Here is a 19,735-nt window from a genome sequence, read left to right as displayed (position 1 = left end):
CTGCAGAACTTCAACCATGAAGCACTAGACCATGAATCACTGTGACTGAATTCCTGAATTACTAGCCTTACTGACTACTGAATTAACTGATTAGCTGATACCAGGATTAATGCAGATGAATGAATTTCTGATGTTGATTTATGGGTAGACATATCAAGTAACAGCACAGCAGAAGACTGAATGGCTGGCTGACTAATGGATGGGTGGGTGGATGGATGGTTGACTGACCTGTGGTTTAAGCAGGGGTAGGCGGATGTGAGAGAGGAGAGCAGGCAACTGTGATTGACGGGTGGGCGCATCATGCTGGACCCAGCTGAGGAGGGCCGTTACCACAGTTTCCTCTTCTGGCACATTCATGTCATCAGAAGCTAACAGCTTCTCCACCTCACATGCAGGCAAGAGCAAAAACTCCTGATGCCTCATGACCTCCATAAAGTGCTCCTAGAGAGAGAGAGAGGTTTGAAGTTTAAAGGAATATTCCGGGTTTAATACAAATGAAGCTCAATCGACAATATTTGTGGCATAATGTTGATTACCATACAAATTAATTTCAACTTGCTCCTTACTCATTTTATAAAAAAATAAAAAAATAAATAAATAAATAAATAAAAGTAAATCTGGATTATAGTTAGGCTCTTACAATGGAAGTGAATGTCGTGGTTACTTTCGTAACCTCCGTTCCCAGACGGAGGGAACGAGAGGATGTGTCGATGTAGTGACACTTGGGGTCACTCTTGGGAGCCCCAAACACCTCTGCTTTTTTGAAAAAAGGCCAATGAGAATTGGTGAGTGGAATTTGCATGCCACTCCCCCAGACATACGGGTATAAAAGGAGCTGGTATGCAACCACTCATTCAGGTTTTGTGCTGAGGAGCCGAGACCAGGTCCCGGCCAATTCAGCGGGTAGTTCAGCATTGTGGCTAGAGGGACACAATGTCTCGTTCCCTCCATCGAAAGTAATGGTTACGAAAGTAACCATGACATTCTCTATCTGTCAATCACTCTCCGTTGTGTCGATGTAGTGACACTAGGGGTCCCTATACAAAATGCCACAACTATCTGAACAGTGTTATGTGAAGTGGCGGTGTGTGACGGGCAGACTGCTGTGTGCCTCGTAGCCAGAGCACCAGGCCATCACGTAGCCTCCCCCAACGCTAAGTGTCTACGTCGGGGGGTGTCACTCCCAAGGGGAAGACACCGCGGAGACCACACCCCGCCTAAAAAGGGGGGAATACATCACATGGTCTTAGCGAGTCTTGTCGGAAGTATGTCATGTGGAGAGTCACATGGTAGGTCCTACCCAAGGGGGGAGGAGTTTCTACAAGCATGGCGACCGGAGCAGAGTGCCCTCTGCTCAAGGAAGACATAGTTTACCAAGAGGAAAACAATTTTATGGACGATATAACACATGGGGTTACCTATGGGGAACCACCGCATGCGGAGCACCTACCTCAGTACAGAGCCTTACCAGCGCACTTACTGAGCCGGCAGCGAGTTTCTCCGCAAACTCGACTGCCACAGGGCTAAGGAGGAAGTCATCCAGGGATCACAGTCTGTGAACACTACTGGGAGTCAAGAGCGCATGTCTTCCCCACAAGGGAGGGGAAAGGCACTATGTGCAAGTGGTACACCCGGCCAGCTGTCCCGGAACTTACCTGCTTCTGCCTGCCACTACACGGGATGAAACCGACTCAACCCGGAGATTGTAGAACCTTGCAAAGGTGTTGGGTGTTGCCCAGCCTGCTGCTCAAAGAGGCGCCACTGGCCAGGGCCCAGGAGGCCGCCACACTCCTGGTAGAGTGGGCTCGTAACCCCACAGGGGGTGACATGTCCTGAGCTTGATATGCCATAGCGATGGCGTCACCCAGTGGGCGATCCTCTGTTTGGAGACAGCGCTTCCTTTCCGCTGTCCACCAAAGCAGACAAAGAGCTGCTCTGAGCTTCTAAAGCTCTGCTTGCGATCCAAATAGATGCGTAAAGCTCGCACCGGACACTGTAGCGCCAAGGTTGGGTCTGCCTCCTCCTGGGGCAGTGCTTGCAGGTTCACCACCTGATCCCTAAAATGGGTCGACGGAACCTTGGGCACATAGCCCGATCGGGGTCTCAGGATCACGTGAGAGTAACCCGGACCGAACTCCAGGCATGATTCGCTGACAGAGAATGCCTGCAGTTCCCCTATCCTCTTGATGGAAGTGAGCGCAGTCAGGAGGGCAGTCTTGAAAGAGAGCGCCTTAAGCTCAGCTGACTCCAAGAGCTCAAAGGGAGCTCCCCGTAGACCCTGAAGGACTACAGAGAGGTCCCGCGGGGGAACAAGGTGCGGTCTAGAGGGGTTCAACCTCCTAGAGCCTCTCAGGAACCTGATGATCAAGTCGTGCTTCCCCAAGTACTTACCATCTACTGTATCGTAATGAGTCGAAATAGCGGCTACATACACCTTCAAGGTTGAGGGTGACAGCCGCCCCTGAAACCTCTCCTGCAGGAAGAAAAGCATCGATCTGACTGCGAATCTCTGGGGGTCTTCCGGTCGGGAAGAACACCACTTAGCGAACAGACGCCACTTCAAGGCATACAGGCGCCTCGTAGAGGGAGCCCTAGCCTGAGTGATCGTGTCTACCACTGCGGGCTGTAAGCCACTTAAGTCCTCCATGTCCCATCCAAGGGCCAGACGTGGAGATTCCAGAGGTCTGGTCGCGGGTGCCAGATGGTGCCCCATCCCTGAGAAAGAAGGTCCTTCCTCAGGGGAATTCGCAGGGGATGCTGTCGCAAGGAGTGTGAGATCCAAGAACCATGTCTGGGCGGGCCAGTAGGGTGTTACTAGGATGACCTGCTCCCCATCCTCCCTAACCTTGCACAGGGTCTGTGCCAGTAGGCTCACTGGGGGAAACGTGTATTTGCTTAGTCCAGGGGGCCAGCTGTGTGCCAGTGCATCTATATCGAGGGGTGCCTCGGTCAGGGCGTATCAGAGCGGGCAGTGGGAGGATTCCCGGGAAGCAAACAGGTCTACCTGTGCTCGACTGAATTGACTCCAAATCAGCTGGACCACCTGAGGGTGGAGTCTCCACTCTCCTCTGAGGGTAACCTGACGTGACAGTGCATCCACTGCGGTGTTGAGGTCTCCTGGAATGTGAGTGGCTCGTAGCGACTTGAGGCGCTGCTGACTCCAGAGGAGACGGTGGGCGAGTTGTGACATGCAATGGGAGCGTAGACTGCCTTGGTGGTTGATGTAAGCTACCATCACTGTGTTGTCCATCCAGACCAAAACGTGCTTGCCCTGGATCAACGGCCGAAACCTCCACAAGGCGAGCAGTACTGCCAACAACTCTAGGCAGTTGATGTGCCAACGCAGCCGCGGGCCAGTCCAAGAGCCGGCGGCTTGTGCCCATTGCATACGGCGCCCCAGCCCGTCTTGGAGGCATCTGTTGTAACCACGACATGCCTGGAGACCTGCTCTAGGGGAACCCCTGCCCATAAAAATGCAAGGTTGGTCCACGGGCTGAAGAGCCGGCGACAGATGTGTCCCGCAGCGCCATGCCCATCTTGGGACTCGAGTCTGAACCAGTGCTGAAGCGGTCTCATATGCATTAACCCGAGCGGTGTGGCCACTGCTGAGGATGCCATATGGCCCAGGACGCCTTCAGACAGTTCAGCACCGACTGTGCACGCTCGTTTATGAGGCGCACTGTCATCAAGACTGAGTCCAACTCCAGACCGAGAAAAGAGATGCTCTGAACCAGGGAGAGCTTGCTCTTTTCTCAGTTGACCCGAAGCCCCAGTCGGCTGAGGTGCCGGTGCACGAGGTCCCTGTGTGTGACTCTCGAGAGTGAGCTAGGATTAGCCAATCGTCGAGATAGTTGAGGATGCGGACAGGCTGAAGGGGAGGACCTTGTACTGGTACGCCTGGCCTAAGAAGGCAAACCACAGGAAGGGTCTGTGTCGAGGTAAGACCAAGACATGAAAGTACGCGTCCTTCAGGTCTACCGCCGCGAACCAATCTAGATGTCGGACACTCGCTATGCATTTTTTTTAATCAGCATCTTGAACGGGAAAGCCCGGTTCAGTACTCGCAGGTCCAGGATTGGTCGCAACCCACCAACTTTCTTTGGTACGATGAAGTAAGGTCTGTAGAACCTTTTCTTCATCTCGGCTGGAGGGACAGGCTCTATCGCGCCCTTGCGCAGATAGGTAGCGATCTCCGCCTGCAAGATAGCGGCATTCTCGAGGTGAAGCGGACGCCGCCGAACATGGGCGGGCACCTGGCGAACTGAATCGCGTAGCTGAGTCGGACGGTCCAGGCTGTGCTGAGTCCAGGGACATCGAAGCATTTACCTGGCTCCTGCTGCCCACCATAAGATTGGTCGAGCAGGGGGGAGGAGGAATCTCGTCCCCGTAGTCCACTGGAACCAATCCCGTGTGGGCGTGTTTGTGCCACAGCTGGGCACATAGGGGCAGGGGGTCCGCCGCTGGAGTGCCATACCTGCCAAAATGGGACAGTGGACAGTGGTCGTGATGACGGCCTTGCGCACCGGATATGTGACCCAGGAGACAAGGGAACCATTCTTTTGTCAGGCTTTTGGGTGTCGCAGCCTCCTGGACATGCGGCGACAAAAGATTCTCCTCCCGGCTCTCCACCGGGGGATGGAGTGGTCTGTCGACCAGCCCCAGTGAAGTGGATCTCCTCGCCCCTGGGTCACCCGTTTTGGGGTTGCTTCGAAGCCTTCCTCGGGTTCTTAGTGGCCGGCCGCAAGAAGGGTGGCATCTGCTTCCTGCGGAAGTCTCCACGCCAGAGCCGGGCCACAGGGGTGGGCTGTGGCAGAGCCGGTGTTGTTGCTGCAGGAGGACACCCTTGGTGACGAGCAGACAGGGTGCGGGGTCTTAAGCCGCGCCGGGGCAGGATATGTTGTAAAACCTCCGTCTGCTTCTTCACCGCCGAGAACTGCTGGGCAAAGTCTTCGACGGCGTTGCCAAACAGGCCAACCTGGGAAATGGGGGCGTCAAGGAACTGTGCCTTGTCCGCTTCTCCCATCTCGACTAAGTTGAGCCAAAGGTGGCGCTCCTGGACCACCAGGGTGGACACTGCCTGCCCGAGAGGCCGCACCGTGACCTCCGTTGCCCAGAGAGCGATGGCGGTCGCCGAGCGCAGTTCCTGCATCAACCCCGGGTCAGAACTACCTTTGTGCGGTTCTTTTAGCGCCTTGGCTTGGTGTACTTGCAGGAGAGCCATGGCGTGCAGGGCGGAGGCGGCTTGTCCAGCGGCACCGTAGGCTCCAGCCATCAGGAACGATGTAAACCTACAGGCCCTAGATGGGAGTCTTGGGCACCCATGCCAGGTGGTGGCGCTCTGCGGACACAAGCGCACCGCGAGCACCTTGTCCACCTGGGGATCACCGAATACCGCTGGCCACTCCGCCATCGAGGGTAGCGAGAGCGGGGGAGCTGAAAGACCGGGACCGGGCAGTAAATGGTGCCTCCCACGATCTTGTCAGCTCCTCATGCACTTCCGGGAAGAAAGGAACGGCCGTGCCCAGGAACCGATCGTCAAGCCGTGAGGGTTCAGGGGAGAGTGGAGGGTTCCACTCTAGCCCAATGCTTGCGGCCGCCTGGGAAAGCACGTCTGTCATTTCCGTGTCGGCGTGAGGCTGGGCGACCATTCCCGAAGGAGGAAGCCGAGCCAAAGCCTCTGCGTCAGACTGGACGAGCCCGCTCTCTGATGATGCGCTCGTTAACTCATTGTCTTACGGAGCTCCGAACGAGAAATCGAACTCACGCTGAGACGAGCCGCCGGTCTCGTGCGAGAGCCCGATCGGGGCAAGAGAGCGTGCTGGGGAATGGGAGGTCTGTGGGGGGATACCCAGCGGAGGTGGTCCCATTGATGTCCCCAAATCGCCCCCAGTGCTAACCGACGCAGCCTCAGACCTGTAGGTAGAAGGACCGGTGCGGGGAGCCGCTGGGGTGGCTTGCTTTCTTACAAAAGCAAGCCGCGACCGCAACGTTGCCATGGTCATGTTCTCGCGATGACGACATGACTCATCCACGAACGATGTCTCCGCATGGGCAGTGCCCAGACACATAAGACAGCGATCGTGGCCGTCGGAAGCGGAGAAATAACGACCGCAACCAGGAATAACACACAAACGGAAAGGCATCTTTAAAAAGACGTGTCTTTAAAAAGACATTCCGTGCTGCTCTTTCAGAAAGAAAATATACTCTTTTAGAATATATTCTTTTAAATGTTCTGCCAAAGCGCCCAGGGGTGTTCTCTGCAAACCACAGATGCAGAGGGGGAGAAGCTGCTGAAATGCACCGTAAGATCCAGCAGAGAGAGGTGAATAAACTCGGCGGATGAATTCAGCTCAATGAATAGAACCGCTCAGCTCCGAAGAGAAAATCTGAATGAGTGGTTGCACACCAGCTCCTTTTATACCCGTATGTCCGGGGGAGTGGCATGCAAATTCCACTCGCCAATTTTCATTGGCCTTTTTAAAAAAAAGCATGGGTGTTTGGGGCTCCCAAGAGTGACCCCTAGTGTCACTACATTGACACAACGTTGAGTGGGTGACAGATAGGGAACATTTAAATATTCATTGTTTTAAATGCAAAACCTAACCAATATATGTGTTAACATGATTTTAGTGTGACAAAATCAAGTACTAAACATTTCTGTGAAGTTATATCCAATTTTACAACTTAAATTGCTATGACAACAAATGAAAATACACAAGTTTTAACACAAGAATGCTTTACAAAATTATAAGCTTCACATTTCTGCATTTAAACCCTCCAAAAATTGGCCCCATTCACTTCCATTGTAAGTGCCTCACTGTGACATCAACATTATGCCACAAATGCTGTCAACTGAGCTTAACTTGTATTCAACCTGGAATATTCCTTTAATAATTGCTTTGCTACATTTCACATACATACTGTAAATCTCCAATACTCAAATCTTGCAATGTTTTCCAATACAATAACAATAAAATACGAAAAACAATAAATTAAATGAACATTTCAGAACCAGCTGATCATCATTAAATGCACATAAAGCCTCTTTAACACACCATATTTCACAAAAACCCATAACTTTATTTGTAATCACTTGAAAAAAATTTCAGGATCTGTAGTATCTAATTGCAGACCTTTATTCTTCCTTGTCTCCCACATCACGAGTTTTGTCATTCCTAACAGATAATTTAAATAATCTACTACATAATCTACTGGGATCTAATCTATACTACAGTCCCCCAATAAATACTTTCTATTAGAACTCATCAAATCATCCAAATCAACTACTACAGATATTTTAATCTTCCTCAACTTATTTCCCACCAATTCTACATTTGCCGCCCATTGCTGTGCCACATGCCTGAACACATGTAGCTTTTACTCCACAAAAAAATCCTGCATTGTAGATCACCTGGTTTATTCTCCACAGGACGTTTATACAGGGTCCTCCATCTGTTCTCTCACAAGGAGGTCTGGACACAATTATTCTGGCTACCTCAAGGCTTTTTTTGTCTCCTGAATACATCACGATATAAGACTTTGATTGTGGTAAGGTATATTGAGAGAGAGAGTGAGTGTGTTAAAGTTAAGGTTTGACTAATGGCCTTTCAACATTGCAAGGTCTTTACGAACAAAATACAGTTAATATGTGTCTATTCTGAAGACGAAAATACACAGTGAACGTGCACTTTCTTGTAAATTGAATTGACAGACAGAATCAGCCAAGAAAATAATTGTAAACATAAATGTAAATGGTGGATTAGTGGCATGCAATGTTTAGCTCAGGCGCTTGGGCTTGTTTAGCTACGGTAAGAAAATGTATGGCAGCGCAGCTCTGTATGATAACAAAATCCAAATACCGCACACTACAGGAAATATTTTCAAATGAAGCCAAAGCACGATCAACCATAGCATGTCACTAAGCAACTTGCACACAGACTTTTTATACTATTTATATTTATAGGGTGAATATGGCTAAAGTGGGACAAAGGGTAAAGTTTGGCAGTTAAGCTTGATTCACATTTAGCCATATGTATTTCCATAAATGGTTAAAAATCATTACTAAACTAATCTTTGAGAAGTAAACAATTAACTTTTTGAGATTTTAGGTTGATTATGTAACACCGGGATGAGTGGCAGAGCTCATTTTACGATCACCAGTGGGAAAAGCAATGGTAAAAAAATGACATAGAAATTTGAGGTAAATCGTGTTAAGGTTATAAAAAAGTTAAGGTTGTTTGTAAATGTTACATATAATCATTTATGATTTGAAAATGTATCAGAAAATGTAAAAAGTTATTCCAAATAGTTTCTATTTTCTATAGAATCATTTTTTGCTCTGTCCCACTTTACCAGAGGCATATGGGCAAAGTGGGACAGTTTGATTCTTGTAAAGTGGTACAGCACATCAAGACATTTCAAAAAGGAGTTAGGACCTTACACATCAATAATAATGATTAAATGGCAGTTTAGTGAAGTGTCCCACTTTGACATCTGGGATTTGGTTTAAAGAGGGCCTTCAAAGATTTTTCTTCCCAGTATTCAGTACTTTTTCATTTTTGGTTTTGACTAAGGTAAGAGACAGCCTACGCTTTCCATCAAGGTATAATATCAGGTTATATGGTTTTATATACACTTACTGAACACTTTATTAGGAACACCTGGGGCCGGTTGCATAAAACTGTTTTAGACTAGTCTTACTAGTTAGTCGTCTAAAATGTTGGTCTTAATTTTTTCAGTCAGTTGCATAAAAACTTAGATCAGTCTAATTTAAGACCAAAATGTAAGACAGCACACCCCCAGGCTAACTTTTGCTTACATTCCATGTTGCCATGGAAAATAACTGTCAGCTGAGCCAGTAGTGGCTGAAAGGGGCTTGAGTTGAGACTTTGTAGAAGACTTTGACTTCAACAATGGTAAAAAAAAATGTCATGTGTTTTTTTTTTAATCATTTTGGTTAAAATTACTAAATTTGTTCATTAGAATAAATTTTGAAGCACTGTAGTCCTCTAATAAGCAAATATTTTCAGCGAATGAAACTGTATTGAGCGGCCATTTTTCAAGCTGTTCGGTGTCTTATTTTTCCCACAATGCTATGCAAATTAGACTGTCTTACTTAAGACAACTGTGAGCTTGTTTTATGCAACAGGCTTTTTATGGCATCTTTAGCTAGTCAAACTAATTGTTAGATGCAGTCTTAAGTTAATGGCTATGTTTATGCAACCGGCCCCTGTACACCTACTTGTTCATGCGATTATCTAATCAGCCCATCGTGTGGCAATGCATAAAATCAAAATCATGCAGATACAAGTAAGGAACTTCAGTTATTTTCCTATCAACCATCAGAATAGGGAAAAATTTTTATCTCTGTGAAATTACGACCATGGCATGATTGTTGGTGCCAGATGGGCTGGTTTGAGTATTTCTGTAACTGCTGATTACTGGGATTTTTACACACAACAGTCTCTAGAGTTTACTTATAATGGTGTCAAAAACAAAAAAACATCCAGTGAGCCTTGTTGATGAGAGAGGTCAACGGTAAATTGCCAGACTGGTTCGAGCTGACAGAAAGGCTATGGTAACTCATATAATCACTCTGTATAATTGTAGTGAGCAGAATAGCATCTCAGTATGCACAACATGTTGAATCTTGAGGCAAATGGGCTACAACAGCAGAAGACCACGTCGAGCAATTTATTAGGGCCATAGAGTTCCTAATAAAGAGCTCAGTGAGTGTACACTGAATCACAATTAAAAGTGCCAAGAGAAGTAAAATTTCCAAAAGTGTCCCATTTTGCCCATATTAACCCAACTAAATATCCACACTCTTGGAACACCGCTTGTCTAATCAGATTAGAGGGCCATCCATAACTAACTGTTGTATAATACAGAATTCCATTACAATACATTTACCATACAGCTAAAACATTTAGATTTTAGAGTCAGAACTATTTGCATATTCTACATATTAACTGTACGATACAATAAGACCAGAATATACAATTACTGACAGACTACACAGCATAATCATACATCACAGAAAGAGAGAAGAGAGACTGTTGGTACAAAGTGGACATCATCACATTGCTGAGGGAGAGGGGAAAATGAAATAAAAAACAAGGTCAGGAAAGACAGATAGGAAACAGAAACAATGATGGAAAATCAAGCAAGTTTTCAATGCAGTCTCCATGACAACCCCCCTGTAGTGAACTGTGGGCGGGCTATTAGGGGTTATATTTTCTTGAATGAGTCTCCCTCAGGAGCAGTAGAACATCAAACGCTGAGCGGAAAATTTGTGAAGAGGAACGGCAGCATGTCCAATTAAACACACTCGCCTCATTCAGAGAACTTTTTCACCATCACTGCCTTCACGGCTGTGCAAATCGTCTCAATCACTCACTCACAAACACACATCTACAGATATAAACACAGATGGCCAGATGAACACAGATGCCTATAGATGAACAGAAATGCCCAAACACTGATGCAGACAGCCACATAGACAAGGAATAGAATGCTGCACCCAATTCACAAAAGGATTTATGCAAATCAGGCCAAGGTGCAAACATTCCCATTTGCAGGGCACAATTTCAGTTCTTGTGGGGTCAGATCGGAGTGCTTGATTGTGGATGATGCAGCAGATTACCACGATTTGACATCCTATGCTGGGACTGTCCAGCCTCACTTCACCACTGCAGTCCAGACACCCTTAATCGGCTCATTAAAATGCAAATGGCGCAATTGGTGTAGTGCGCTTGAATACATTGTGCATCTAGATATATGCCTGGTTATTATAACACTCTTCTCCATCATTTGATGAATTACTGCTGCCATGATCAATAGAAAATGAACACAAACATCTCTTTTAAATAAAATTTAATCTACCGCCTGCTTTATGTGGCTGGTAGTGTGTTGTTAGTTGTAGCAAGCAAATTGCACTAACTTCTATCTAAAATAACCCTAATTTACACAGAAAGGATGTGTATTTGTGCTAAAAAGAATGACAATTACTTAATTTAAATACTTATGGCACAAGGTTAACATCTGGTTAAACTGTATTGAGGGTGATTACTGAACAATAAGATGGTTTACGTGCTGAAATACTGTTCAGTGAAGTGGCAGAGCTGTTTAGTGAATTCACCCAATTTTTTTTTGTGCGTTTATTTGAACTTTAAGCATATCATATGAGGTTGTGTGCACAACACAACAGAGGTCTCTAATTCACATGCGTGTGTGTTACTGGAAAGTTTTGGCTCTGTGAACTGCAGAAGATAAATCCTTCAGGATAAGTTTGGTTGGGAGGAAGACAAACAAAGGAAGAATGAAAGAAAAGAGCTAAAAAAAAATGAGGCTGGGGGGGGGGGGGGGGTGTTCATTGAAGATAAAAAACAAAGGGGTTTAGTGTTCTCTAAACTTTCATGGTGGGGAGTAAAACTCATTCTCGCACATCACTTGTGCTAATTAAGGAATAGCTCACGCAAAAAAGAAAATTCTTTAATCACCGTCATGTCGTCCGAAACAAACCTAATGGGTTCTTGTGCATCTCGTGATCATGCCATCATGTCGCAACATAATTTGTTCTTGCAACATGACATCATGATTCATGATGTTTGGTCACTAGACATGCAAGAATCATTGAGGTTTGATGTTATCAATGTAGACGCCATACATACAGTTGACTTAAATTACTGTCTGTTCATCATACAAAGTGACTGTATTCCTTTAAAAGACTTGGTATATGATGCACAAGTGTTATGGACCACTTTTATGACACTTTTAGGTGCTTTATTAAGCATTCAAATAAGTCACTATTTGGTATGTGCACGAGTAATAAATAATTGAGTGCCTGTTCTGCACCAGCGAGTCGAATATTACAAACACTTGAATACTGCAATTAGATTTTTCTTTGCCCATTTACCATCTGTGCCTCCAGTGAGAGGATCTGCTTTTTGGTGGAAAGAAACTGTAAAGTGGTACAAGAAACATGGAAGCTTATCAGACCAGTATGTATGTATGTGCGTTAATTCTCTTACCACGGGTAGAGCGTATTTTATAAAAAAAAGCCAACTTTCCCCACTTTTTCTGAACAATAACATGATAAAATTTGGCCTTTATGTAGACTCAAAGTTTATAAATGTGCAATACCCTAATGCCGTCAACATTGGTTTCTTTGTTTCTAAGCTTTGGTTAAGTGTTTTTTTACTTTTAAATCTTTTTTATTAATTTTATTAGTAATGCATATTGTTAATTTAAAAAACAATTCCGCCAAAAGAAAAGCATAGTTTGTTTAAGTTAGTTATTTTGAAACCATTCTTGGTAACGTTTGTTAATACAACAAAATATAAGTTTCATGTACATGTAATACTTGTCATTTTTAACTTCCATTTTCATTTACAAATAATCGATTACTCATTTTTTATGGGTTAGTGTACTCAACTACAAAATTACTTGAAAATGCCCATCCCTAGTACTATGTACTGCCATTGCACTGAATTCAGCCAACTAGGACATTCATTCAATCTGTTCCACGGAAGTAAGTCATACTGGTTTGGAGCCACATTAGTAAATAATGTAACAGAATATTTATTTATGGGTGAACTATTCCTTTAAGGGATCATATAACTACTCTTAAGTGTGTGTGTGTGTGTGTGTGTGTGTGTGTGTGTTTGTGCTCACCATAGTGTAGTTATGTGCCACCTTATGGAGGTCCAGACAGCCCTGAGCATCTGCAAAGGATCGAATGCCCAAACAGTTGGAGGGATGAAGCTGTTTCATCAGGTAACTGCAGCAGGCCTGCACCACTGCAGACAGCTGCAGGAGACAGGACGCTGACAACAAACTCTCTATAGTGTCCTCTCTTAACTCCAAACGGCCTGCAGAATAAGAGAAAGAGAGAGAGAGAGAGAGAGAGAGAGAGAGAGAGAGAGAGAGAATAAGGTTAATTCTTACAGGTGCACTGTGTAATTTATGCACCACTAGTGGCACCAATCGGAATTGCAAAAACAATGACTATTTTCAAACAGGTTTCCCAAATACTCTGCCACTTTCAGTGGTTGAAAAACAGATAGTGTTTTTTAGGTGAAATGTTTACTGCATGAAAGGTTAAGTATATGTGTATAACAAATATTCTCTAACAAATTCTTAAACACAACTTTTCCCAGAAAAACTCATACCTGTGTAAGCATACTGTACTAAGATCCATAATGCATCTGGGTCAACACCCTCCATTTTGACCTCCTCTTGTTTTGCCTCTCGGACATCACTGGTGAACATGGCCGCAAAGTAATCAGACACTGATGAGAGAACCAGTCTAAGAGAGAAAGAGAGACAAAGAGAGACTCAGATGCTATTGTATCGCAGTGAGTGCCCACATGTTCTCTTTTTTAAAAATATATATATATATATATAAGATATATAGATATATATATATATATATATATATATATATATATATATATATATATATATATATATATATATATATATATTTTTTTTTTTTACATACACACACACACATATATATACAGTTGTGCTCAAACGTTTGCATACCCTGGCAGAAATTGTGAAATTTTGGCATTCATTTTGAAAATATGACTGATCATGCAAAAAAACTGGCTTTTATTTAAGGATAGTGATCATATGAAGCCATTTATTATCACATAGTTGTTTGGCTCATTTTTAAATCATAATAATAACAGAAATCACTCAAATGGCCCTGATCAAAAGTTTACATACCCTTGAATGTTTGGCCTTGTTACAGACACACAAGGCGACACACACAGGTTTAAATGGCAATTAAAGGTTAATTTCCCACACCTATGACTTTTTAAATTGCAATTAGTGTCTGTGTATAAACAGTCAATGAGTTTGTTAGCTCTCATGTGGATGCACTGAGCAGGCTAGATACTGAGCCATGGGGAGCAGAAAAGAACTGTCAAAAGACCTGCGTAACAAGGTAATGGAACTTTATAAAGATGGAAAAGGATATAAAAAGATATCCAAAGCCTTGAAAATGCCAGTCAGTACTGTTCAATCACTTATTAAGAAGTGGAAAATTCGGGGATCTCTTGATACCAAGCCAAGGTCAGGTAGACCAAGAAAGATTTCAGCCACAACTGCCAGAAGAATTGTTCGGGATACAAAGAAAAACCCACAGGTAACCTCAGGAGAAATACAGGCTGCTCTGGAAAAGTGTGTGGTGTGGTTGTTTCAAGGAGCACAATACAACGATACTTGAACAAAATTGAGCTGCATGGTCGAGTTACCAGAAAGAAGCCTTTACTGCGCCAATGCCACAAAAAAGCCTGGTTACAATATACCCGACAACACCTTGACACGCCTCACAGCTTCTGGCACACTGTAATTTGGAGTGACGAAACCAAAATAGAGCTTTATGGTCACAACCATAAGCGCTATGTTTGGAGAGGGGTCAACAAGGCCTATAGTGAAAAGAATACCATCCCCACTGTGAAGCATGGTGGTGGCTCACTGATGTTTTGGGGGTGTGTGAGCTCTAAAGGTACGGGGAATCTTGTGAAAATTGATGGCAAGATGAATGCAGCATGTTATCAGAAAATACTGGCAGACAATTTGCATTCTTCTGCACAAAAGCTGTGCATGGGACGCTCTTGGACTTTCCAGCATGACAGTGACCCTAAGCACAAGGCCAAGTTGACCCTCCAGTGGTTACAGCAGAAAAAGTTGAAGGCTCTGGAGTGGCCATCACTGTCTCCTGACCTTAATATCATCGAGCCACTCTGGGGAGATCTCAAACGTGCAGTTCATGCAAAACAACCAAAGACTTTGCATGACCTGGAGGCATTTTGCTAAGACGAATGGGCAGCTATAACACCTGCAAGAATTTGGGGCCTCATAGACAACTATTACAAAAGACTGCACGCTGTCATTAATGCTATAGGGGGCAATACACAGTATTAAGAACTAAGGGTATGCAGACTTTTGAACAGGGGTCATTTATTTTTTTTATTTTTTTTTTTGCCATGTTTTGTTTAATGATTGTGCCATTCTGTTATAACCTACAGTTGAATATGAATCCCATAAGAAATAAAAGAAATGTGTTTTGCCTGCTCACTCATGTTTTCTTTAAAAATGGTACATATATTTCCAATTCTCCAAGGGTATGCAAAATTAGTGTACACAGTCCAAAGCTCTGTGTAACTATACGCACACACATCCAGTTTCCAGTATCATCCTGCACTGAAATGCACATTGCCGGAAACGCATCTAAACAGTCAAAGATGTCCATCTAGCACGTTTTCATACACCAACATTTAAAAATAGCACAGATGGGCAAATGAACGTGTCCATGAGGTGGCAGCTGAATGACAGAGAATGGACTGTCCTTTTCAGAGCTGTAACTTGACACCACGTCTTTTAAAAGTGGCCCGAAATATGTATCAAGTGGTCAAAGACGTCTGTCTGTGCATGTTTAAATACTAAAATAATTGAAAATAGTCCAGATGGGTCCTCTTTGGTGTTCAGGAATAGTTAGGCCACAGGCCTTGTTTGTCCTTCTCTCAGTTTACAAACTGAAGCACCAGTGGGTGGGGCCAAGGGTGCATTGATGAAAATGTAGGTGTTGATGTTTTTGTGATGTAGAGGTGGTCATGAATTAATGTACCCCTAGTGACGTAGGGAAGTCACAGAGTTAGAGAACGAGGCGTTTTTGCTTGATTTCAATAAATGCTTTTATTGCATTGGGGATTAAGTTTTGAGTTCTGAAATGTTTTTATAGTAGAAAGACCTTTTACATATATTTCAAAATATCAAGGAAAATTTGATTCCTCATGACATGACCCCTTTAAATGTTCTAAATTACCTGTTTTCACAGCTTAGTTTCCATTAATGGTCTGGGTGGACTGTGGAGGGATTCTTTTGTTGTGAACAATAGAATATGTCTACATAGCACATTCAACACTTGTATTTTAAAGGAAAATCTTGTTTCGATATGTCCTAGCTCAAAGAGTTGGTGACTTTCGTCTTTCTCTATATCTATATAATTTCAGTATACCAAGAATTCAGGCCTCCACACACAAATAATGCACACCCACAGAAGGATGTTGAAGTTTTTTTTAGTTTGAAGTTTCTTATGAAATATGAATCTTCATAAATATGAAATAATGAAGAAATGTGTTTTGCCTGCTCACTCATGTTTTTTTTAAAATGGTACATATATTACCAGTTCTCCAAGGGTATGCAAACTTTTGAGCACAACTGTATGTATGTGTGTATATATATATATATATTAGTCGCAGAATGATCCGCCCCTCCGGCTCGTCATCATCGCCCCGCCTCTTAGGGCCGAGAGCGAGAAGAGGTGCATAATTAATAAGCCTCGTTCTGACAGCGGTGAATGAAGCACGCCTAATGTGAATAATGCTTCATCGCAGCTGTCTTTAAAATGCAGAGCACACATCTTCTCAGGCAGCCGGCTTCAAATCTCCATGTGTGCACACACTGGCTTACTCGCACACCCAGGACCAGAGCTGGGAGGGTTCAGATGAGATGATGCGCCACCGGACCCGCTCCTCGGACCCCCCGGGCCGATTTGATGAGTCGCCAGGGGAGTACTGCACACGTCGCGGCCGATGGGCTAGAGGCCGGGCCGCCTTCCCCTCTCACCTGCCGCGGGCCTGGGAAGACAGGCCGCCAAGGACACAGCCGCCCCTCACGCTGTGGACCCTGGAGGGAGCGTGTGCGGCCGACGGACCCAGCTCATGCCTGGGCCATTCCATGGACACAAACCTGCCCTTCACGGAGCCCCGTCTCACCGCAAGGATGCCAGATTGTTATGAACACTATTCCCCCTGGACACTTTATTATCCCCCTTTATAGACTTGTTATTTTGATTATTATTTACAATAAACGCCTCTCCAAGGCTTGACGCCACACCCACTGTGTCTGTCTCTTGTTCACCCCGCCACGATATATATATATATATATATATATATATATATATATATATATATATATATATATATATATATATATATATATTCTGGATCACTGAACAGACACTGCTGTGTGCTACAGGTAAAGCATGGTGGAAGGTTGGAAAGAAAATGGAGAAAATAGTGACACAAACACACAGAGTAAGAGACAGGATTTGTGGATCCGTTAACTGAAGCATGGTAAAAATGAGGATTTCCTATTCAAATCCAGCTCCAAAGATATTTACATGCACACACTCTGTCAAAGCTTGAGGCTTTAAATCTATTAGACTAATAGTCAAAATGCTTATTACTGTATCAAAGAATTACGTTTGAGTCTTTTCAACTTGAAAGAAATACAAACTATATGGGGGTTTGTTTCTGTTAACCTTTTATTAAGTTACTATGTGATTTGTGGTAAAGTGTTCTGGTTGTGTTTGCTAAGGTTAAAGTTTGATAAGTCGTGAGATTTAATTCAAGTATACCGGATTAGCAACTGACAGTTACTAAACCTCATAAACCCTACACTCATATTTGAACTGAAGAAAAAGGATAATCACAGAAGAAATGGCAACACTGGAATGATCCCTCATCCCTCACAGTGATACTTTGTTTTGATTGTACTGGCAGAAAAAAGATCTACCTGAATTCTTCCCATATACTACAATGATATTAGTATTGTGTGGGCTCACAAACAATCTGCACAATTTTTAAATTTTTTTGTTTGTTTGTTTTTTTCACAGATTGAAATGGGGGTGAATCTGTGAAATTCTGCAAAATGGATTAAAATATGGTCAAATGTGTTAAACAGAGATCAGTCATGACAACTCTCAGAAAGATTTAGCATGAGGACACACGGCCGGCCCTGAATCAGGCTAATCAGCTGGGAGGGGGATAAAGACTAGCCGGAGGCGCCAGTTCGAGAGAGATGCACGCGGCCGCATTGCATGTGTGTCTGTGTTTGTTTTATGTTGAGTTTTATCATTAAGCTTTACGTTGACTGTTTAGCTGGTTCCCGCCTCCTCCTTGCCCAACTTACCTCGGTACAGACATGTTACCATGATAATTTGATGTTTTTTGAAAATGTACCATGCAAGTACAATTGACCCTTCACTAAGCCCGCCCTAAAAGCGAATCTGACTAATCCTATCCTAGCAAATGTTGCCGTGCATCATTACTCTGACATGTTTAATTTTTCCAACGTGAGTCTATGGGAGTAATGTGTGTTTGAGTAGTTTCAGGTGGAATTAAATAAAAATAATCCAAAATAAAAGAAGAAGGAAAAAAAAGCAGTTTCTGGTTCACTTGTTATAGTGACACAAGGAACCTAGAGAGGATACACACTGTGTTTTAAAAAACAAATCTTTAAATATATCTGGAGCAGAGCATGCTATGGATTAAACTGTGTCAGCCCTCATTCCCAAATGAACATGTATAACATCAGCAAGGAAACCTACATTTGCTCCAAGGTAAATTAAAGCTAATAATTTAACATTAATTATTTAACATATTGATTTAGGTCTTAATAATGATGATTGTATAAGAGTTCACAGCATCAAAGTGTGTGTGTTTTGAGATGTTCTAAGCAGTTCTGTTCACTTGCACTAATGTTATCAGGTGTGTATCTCCATCAAATTATGCTTTTCTCTTTTAAGTGACTGTGATAATAGTTTACCTCAATTCTGATTGACAGTCTACAATTTTCAATCAGATTACTATGTAATTTAACAAATTATATAACAAAAAAATGACAGATAAATATGCTTTACAATGTCACTCTTCATTCCAGCCCACATAAGAATATTATCAATTTAGTTTATGAGATTATTTAGCCAGAAACGCACCATTCACAGCAATCTCCCATTCATTCCTTTGCGAAGTTCTGCAAAGCTTGTCAGAGTGAGCAGTGGTAACCAAGTGGGGCGGAGCTTAGCGTAGGGTCAATTGTATTCTTTGAAGTACCTTTGTACAATGTAAATTCCATGGTACTTTTAAACATACCATGTTGCTAACTGATTATCATGATCATCATTTTTATCATCAAGTATCAGTGATACTATCACTTTACTATGGTACCACCACAGTATGTAAGGTATTATTGGTAGCTAAAAGAAACTCTTTAGAAATAATATGAAAAAAGAAATAAAAATGAAGGGGTGGGGTGGGTTATGAGCTTTCTGCAGAATTCTGAAGATGCAGATTCCAAGTGTGCATATTATGTTACAATGTATTTTTGTTTTGTATACTATACTTTTCATGTAGAGCGGGTACTTTCAAATGTTGTGCTGGAAAACAAGTATATATGAAAATGGAAGGACAGGCCATATGGAGCACCAGGACTATTTAACAGAGGGTCAGTTCAATTTTGGGCCGGCTGTTGAAGCCAAATTTATATACAACATAAATATACACAGATTACATTTCTGGCATCATCAGGCCGGCCTGCAGATGATTAAGGCATTGTTCTGTAGAGCAGAACTGGACGCAGGCTCGCAGACGAGACTACACTTATTCAGTGCACATTCAGAGCAGTTGTAAAAACTGTGTCCCTTTTAAATTCATCCCGCCCCTCTCACTAAAAATTAATTGTATCCAAGCAGGTAATTAATTCTGAGCAGCTCCCTATGCTATACTTCCCTCCCTGCCACTGGCAATCCCATTCTGCTGCAATCTGTCTGCACATGACTCTCCTCACCTGCAAGTCAAACATGTTGGGGGATAGATGTTATATATTAATATCACAGTACAGTACAGGTAAAAGTTGCTCAAGTCAGTAAAAACATAAT

The 19,735-nt window shown here is 43.5% G+C and overlaps 1 protein-coding gene across 9 annotated transcripts in view; it reads right to left on the bottom strand.

Annotated features, from left to right (window-relative positions):
* Nucleotides 1–19,735, bottom strand: part of klhl5 (kelch-like family member 5) — a 99,362-nt gene that overhangs the window by 30,493 nt on the left and 49,134 nt on the right. For 8 of the 9 annotated variants that reach the window (XR_007897660.1, XM_051701931.1, XM_051701935.1 and 5 more), the window contains 3 exons: nucleotides 13,173–13,309; nucleotides 12,676–12,872; nucleotides 229–441 (listed from right to left, as the gene is read on the bottom strand). Coding sequence is in view for 8 of the 9 variants with exons in the window: in XM_051701931.1 (XP_051557891.1) it covers nucleotides 229–441; nucleotides 12,676–12,872; nucleotides 13,173–13,309 (547 nt within the window). In the remaining variant the exon portion in view is untranslated. The remainder of the gene's footprint in view (nucleotides 1–228; nucleotides 442–12,675; nucleotides 12,873–13,172; nucleotides 13,310–19,735) is intronic. The other variant, XM_051701929.1, reaches the window with a different exon arrangement.

The sequence above is a fragment of the Myxocyprinus asiaticus genome, chromosome 7 (assembly GCF_019703515.2).
Source record: "Myxocyprinus asiaticus isolate MX2 ecotype Aquarium Trade chromosome 7, UBuf_Myxa_2, whole genome shotgun sequence".
Taxonomy (NCBI): Eukaryota; Metazoa; Chordata; class Actinopteri; order Cypriniformes; family Catostomidae; genus Myxocyprinus; species Myxocyprinus asiaticus.
Note: the sequence above shows the minus strand (reverse complement) of the source record. Positions and strands in the feature narration are given on the sequence as shown.